The sequence below is a fragment of the Lactuca serriola genome, chromosome 5 (assembly GCF_051521515.1).
Source record: "Lactuca serriola cultivar US96UC23 chromosome 5, Lser_US96UC23_V15, whole genome shotgun sequence".
NCBI classification, from domain to species: Eukaryota; Viridiplantae; Streptophyta; class Magnoliopsida; order Asterales; family Asteraceae; genus Lactuca; species Lactuca serriola.
The window spans coordinates 258610633-258617353 of NC_136412.1; the positions used below are offsets into that span (position 1 = coordinate 258610633).

The window sequence follows — 6721 nt, forward strand, 5'->3', positions numbered from 1 at the left end:
CCTTCTTCCTTCTTTAGCTTCAAAAAACACCAACTAGCTCAAAAATAGGAGGGAAACATGATTAGAGTTTCTTTTAGAGCTTGAGGGGCTGATGGGGACTGAGGGTGAACAAACCCTAGCCTCCTCATTTCTTTAAATATGGAGCAAAACCCGAAAGATTAGGGTTTCATTCTAGCCATCAACACACCGTGTTACAAGAGGAAACACACTGTGTTGCCCATAATGAAACTCGCGTCTTTTTTTATCTGGATACGCCGTGTTGGTGCCTCCAACACGCCGTGTCCAATCCTCAAAAGGGTGATTTATACCCAAAGTTGCTCCTCATATTTTCGGGTGTTACATATGTCGGTTAAGAGTTAAACTATCTATAGATCAATTGCAGATAACATAACGATACTAGAACATAAAACATGAAATAGGTATGTACAAGTAGGAACTAACTTCAAACTTGATCACCATCAAACGTCATAGCATCATTACCTCCTAGTCTTATAATAGCCTTCATCAAATCACCTGGAAGGCTGGAACCATCTGTTTTCTCCTAAAAATGATAAACAATCACAATTTCATTGTTGATATACATACAATCATACTCATCAGAAGTTGTTTTCTTTTTTTGTGGCTTGAAATCTTGTTTCGCATCTTTGACCATATCCATTGGAGATAATGATTTGGTTTTAGTTTTTTTTGAAGTAACGGAATAACCTTGGTATAAATTTACAGAGACGGAAAAACAGACAAATCTTGCATGTAACTCAAGCTACAACATATTAGGTGAATGTAGAAGATTGTTAGAGAGAGAGAGAGAGAGAGAGAGAGAGAATAGTCGGCGTTTCAGTTTAACTTATGTTGTGATGGTAATGAAGATGGTGATAGGTTTTTGTTTTTGATAAAATGTCAAGTTAGCAAGGGGTAACCGATTTACCCCTTTAAGATCTCAAAAAGAACATTTAAAACCCGACAAACATCACATTATATCTTTAGAAGAAAAAAAAACACGTTAGGGAAATTTTAAAATATATAGGAAAGTTTGTAAGGCTAAATTGACATTAATTTTAGTTTAAACCAACGAAACTACAATTATCTAGGGATGAGCATCAGAACCGTGTACCCGCTTTTCGAATCAGAATCGCCTCGGAACTACCGGTTTTGGAACTGGAACAGCCTTAAGCGGTTCCGGTTCTGGTTCCTAAAGTTATGGAACCACCTTAAGGGGTTTCGGTTCTGGCTCTCGTTTTTTCGGAACCGCTACCCGCTGGGTACCCGCCAGAACCGGTTTATATATATATCAAGGTTGTAGAAATCGCTTGACGTTAGCTAGTCGGTGGACTGGGGTTAAATGATTAATCAGCTAGGCGGAGATTAATTGGCGGATTAATCGGAGACCATTAATTGCTAATTTGTTAGATTTTTAAAAATTAAATATGAATAATATCATATAAAAGTTCAAGAATACCACTAATTTCATAACAAAATAGGTTAATATGATTAATAAAAGATTAATCATACCTTAAATAGTTTCTATTGAGATAAAACTTTTTCAAAGTGTTAAAATTTCATCGGGTTCCACTGCTTCACACATTGTGTATGCATGGATTAATCGCTAGACACCTCTAATCGGTCGAGTAGTGTCTAGGGATTAATCGGGACCTTCTCGCGATTTTTACAACATTGATATATATATATATATATATATATATATATATATATATATATATATATATATATATATATATATAGTATTTAATATAAATATGTGTGTTACTTAGACTGATTTAGAATATATTGGTCCGATTTTGTCCTTCGTTGGTCTGAATTGATTTGATTTAGATTGAACTAAATTGCGGTTTTATCGACAAAAGTTAACAAAATTAATGTAACAGGGTTACCGGCTCCCAGAAACCGGAACCGCCGGTTCCGAGACTAGTTCCAAACATTTAAAAACTGTCTAGAGTAGTTCCGGTTCCGGTTCTAACTTTCTAGGAACTGTCGGTTCGGGTTCCGGTTCCGGTGCTCGCCAAATGAGACGTGTACCCGCCTATGCTCATCTCTACAATTATCAGTAGTATACTTATAAATTGACAATATAAAAACTCATAGTGAATAATTGTTAGACATTTGATATATATATATATATATATATATATATATATATATATATATATATATATATATATATATATATATATATATATATATATATATATATATATATATTAAATATGTTTGATATTTGGTATTAAAACTCGACTTATATGGTATTATTGACAACCATGACCTAACATTTAAACTTTTTCGATCCATTTATTTTGTCATCTCAATTTAGTTCGACACACAATGAGTTTCAAGTTGTGAGTTGCAATTCTAGATTTGACAGTATTACACTAACAAATTACGTGGAAATAAAATTTGTTATTAATCACAACAAGATATGATGCTATAGAGCTTCTCATTGAAATAATAAATAAATAAATAAAACTCACAGTGTGGTGGATTTTCCCAAATATTAAACCCAATCCCTTGGCCAACAGTTTCATAAGGGGCACATTTACGATGAATTTCACCCTTTTCCTATTAGGATTCTTATCATCCTAACATTACTCCAAAAAAATAAATAAATAAATAAATCTACAAACATTTTCCCAAATATTAAACCCCATCCCTTACCCAACAATTTCAGGAGGGGCACATTTACGACGAATTTCACCCATTTCCTGTTTGTATTCTAGCTTATCATTCAAACATATCTCCAAAAAATAAATCTATTTACATTAACTTCTTTCGAAATTCTGTTAATATTATAAATTCGATAACTAATAGAATAATCAATTATTGAAAGATTATCATTCTTATCCTCAACATTCACATAACCAATACAAAAATATTGTAAAAGAAATTTGCAAACGTCGGAATGGACCACCCTTCGTAACCATGACATTGTGGACAGGCTCCCTTCCAAAATCACAGAAAAACTCTCCATGTGAATCATAAACCTTTCCCTTTTTACTTTACCCCACAATCATCATTCATCATAAAAAAAAAATAGTATTAAAAAGCAAAATCAGAATCACTTTCTTCAAACAGTAAAAAAAACTGAAATATTATATTTGCACCGCATCCAAACACTCCCTTATCAATTTCAATCACATTATGTTCATCTAATCGAGGTATGATGAATGATGATCAAATACAATTAAACCTAAAGCTTAATAACCACTTTAACTTTACTAGATTCGTCTATAAATAGACATGTAGCTAGTTCTTGAAAGTAAGAGCCACTAATACCATTCAGCAATGGAGAGCAAACACAATGTATTATTCACAACAAAACTCAAACTTCTTCTACTAATTCTTGTAACAATGACTACATGCAAATGTCACACCCATGGCTCACGAGCCAACCAAGCTGAAACCCTAATGTCCTTCCGCCGTTCACGAACAAGAACCCACACCCAACTCAACACTATCAATGAGAAACAGGTCATGGAAACGAGCTTCAGTGAAGTGATCAAAACAGATGACAATGGGAGGACAATGGAAGACGATTACATAAAAGCCGGGCTTCCTGGGCAGCCATTATCAAAAGGGTTAAGCTTTAAACAATTTGCAGGATACATCAATGTTGATAGCTTCAATGGTAGAAACCTTTTCTACTACTTTGCTGAAGCTCATCATCAACCATCCACTAAACCACTTGTTCTTTGGCTTAATGGAGGTACACTCTGCCAACCTATACTTAATTGTTTCTTGAAATCTTATTCGTTCGTTTATACTGTTTTACTTAATTTCTGATTACGACACAACGTTAGCTGCATATCAAAATTTACATGCAAACATATATATAACGAACCTCGTAATACAATAGGACCAGGATGTTCGTCTCTTGGGGTTGGTGCCATGCTTGAGATTGGGCCATTTGGTGTTAATGCTGATGGCAAAACTTTATATTCACGACGATTTGCATGGAATAGAGGTTCGAGTTTAACAAAACTGTATACGTAAAAACAATATATATATATATATATATATATATATATATATATATATATATGTTTTAATCGAATTTATATCTGTTTTGACATGTTACATGTACACAGTTGCAAATGTATTATTTTTGGAGTCACCAGCCGGAGTTGGATTCTCTTACTCCAACACAACAAGTGATTATGGCTTGTCTGGGGATAAAAGGACAGGTAGGTTTCCCTTTTCATTATAACACACACACACGCATTCTTTTTTTTTTTTTTTCTTTTTCTTTTGGTTGAAAAATAGCTATTGACCAATCAACGAGCTCTAGCTATATATAGCTTGTTTGGTATCCAATGTGCCATAACCGATTTTTTTCGGTTTATGATACATCGTTTTTTTTTGATGATATTGAATTATTAGTGTTTTTGGTTAAAATTGTAGCCGAGGATTCATACGTGTTCCTCGTTAATTGGTTCAAACGATTCCCGCATTACAAGAACCATGACTTTTACATAATCGGGGAAAGTTATGCAGGTATAAATTAATTACATAAATACAATTGATTATTTCAACATCAAAGATCTGTATTTTACCATATAGTCAAATTATTATGTTACAGGATTTTATATCCCGGAGCTAGCCGATATAATCACAAAGAAAAATGTGAAGGGCCATTCTACGTCAAATATCAACCTCAAGGGTATCATGGTAAAATAAAACCCAGATTTAATAAAATGACTTGATATATACGACACCTTTACTATGACTTATATATGTTTGTGTTTTCAAATATATATTGAAGATAGGGAATGGAATAATGAACTCTGATACTGACGACAAAGGATTCAACGATTATCTATGGAGCCATGCCTTGATTTCAGATGAAACGTATCAGAAATTAACACGAGACTGCGGTTATAATAACAATAGTAACTACTGTCATAGCTTAGAAGAAGAACTTGGGGAAGAAATTGGGAACATAGATTTCTACAACATCTATGGCCCGACTTGTACGCCATTGCCTGATGGAATAATGGTGAGGAAGAAGCATCATCGAAGATCTGGTGGAGTAGATCCATGTGAAGAAGAATACGTTGAACATTATCTCAATCTTGCGAGTGTTCAAAAAGCTTTCCATGCAAATCTCACCAAATTATCTCATCGATGGGAAACTTGCAGGTTCGAGTCAGCTTATTAATTATTTTGTTATGATGAGTCGGTATCATTTGGGTTAGAAGCGAAAATTCTGGCCCTAAAGTAAATCTGTTTGGGTTCATGTTTGACCTCGAATGGGTCAAATAGATGAAATTCAATCAAATCCTTAACAAAAATGAAAAACCTACATGTGTCAAATGTGTTAAACACGTCAAACATATCGAAAGTTGTCAGATTCTTACAACAGCCTAAATTGCTTTTTTTTTTTAAATAAAAAAAATTAAAAAGATTATTTTTTCTAATGTTATTTTATAAACGTATACAGTATACTAGTTGTATATGTAATTCAAAATCATTAGGAATCCAACTCGATTCATTTTGAAACAGGGTTAATATTATATAAAAAAAAACAAAACAAAAAAAAAAAAGAAACCCTCTATATGTAAAGGGGTTTTAAGGACAAAAAATAGAGGGTTTTTCCCAAAAAAAAAGTTGTCTGAAATGGGAAGATTATTTGAAAACCTCTAAAATGGCTAAATTGAAAAAAAAAAAAAAGAAAAAAAAAAAAAGAAAAATACAATGTCTTTTCTATAAAAAAAATAAATAAAGGAAAAAAAAAAGTCAAAAGTTACTTTACTGTATGCTTTTTATTGCAGCAACCTCATAGGGGAGTGGAAGGATAGCCCATCAACCATGTTTCCGATATACAAACGACTGATTTCCTTGGGTCTTCGAATACTCCTCTATAGGTACATTTGAGTTTTTGATATCATCGAAATAAGTCTTAAAATCATCAAATAATCATTACTATTTAACTTGAAACATATTAGTGGAGATGTTGATGCCGTTGTTCCGGTCTCTGGCACACGATATTCTATAGACGCCATGAATCTTACAGTGATTAAACCTTGGCGATTTTGGACAGACGCTACGAAACAAGTAAGGTTTCATGTTTGATAACTTTCTATTATCCAAGTACTTTGATAGACATTAAAAAAACTTAAACATGAAATAATTTTCGTGTTTGTTTATAAAAAATACAGGTAGCCGGATATAAAGTTGTATACAATGGATTAACGTTTGCAACGGTACGAGGAGCGGGCCATGAGGTACCTCGATTTCAACCACACCAAGCTTTTGGTCTACTAAAGATGTTCTTGGAAGATCGAAATTGAAAATGAGCACCAATGAGTGTTGCAAAGTCTTCATGATGAATTTCGATATTTGACCGAAAGAAAATTAATTTCGATATAGATTTTATTATTTCCAGCCGGTTGATCAATTTTTTTTACAGTCTGAGATGTTTGCCACCCGACGCAATTACAAGTGCAATTATGAAATATATTTTTATTATGACACTAAAAAAAAAAAACTAAATTATTCATTATATTTTATAAATAATGGGGCTACTACAACCTCCTTATAAAATTTATTGTTATCAACAACTTTTGGAACATGAATAAAAGTGTTTTTGGAATAAAATTAACAAAGATAATGCTTTACTAATCGCCAGAGTTTTTGGCCCTATAAAACTACAACAGAAATAGGAAGACCATCTTCCAATCCATTCGACCCTCAAACTTGATCCCCCCTTTTT

At 33.0% G+C, this 6721-nt stretch overlaps 1 protein-coding gene across 1 annotated transcript; it reads left to right on the plus strand.

Moving 5' to 3' along the window:
- The first annotated feature begins 3242 nt into the window (after positions 1-3242).
- LOC145054101 (putative serine carboxypeptidase-like 23) lies at positions 3243-6420 on the plus strand. The gene is made up of 9 exons (XM_079002232.1): positions 3243-3715; positions 3866-3973; positions 4098-4193; positions 4411-4503; positions 4589-4677; positions 4772-5148; positions 5781-5873; positions 5955-6063; positions 6168-6420. Exons 1-9 carry the CDS (start codon positions 3295-3297, stop codon positions 6297-6299), a joined length of 1518 nt encoding a protein of 505 aa, XP_078858358.1. The 5' UTR covers positions 3243-3294; the 3' UTR covers positions 6300-6420.
- The last annotated feature ends 301 nt before the right edge of the window (positions 6421-6721 follow it).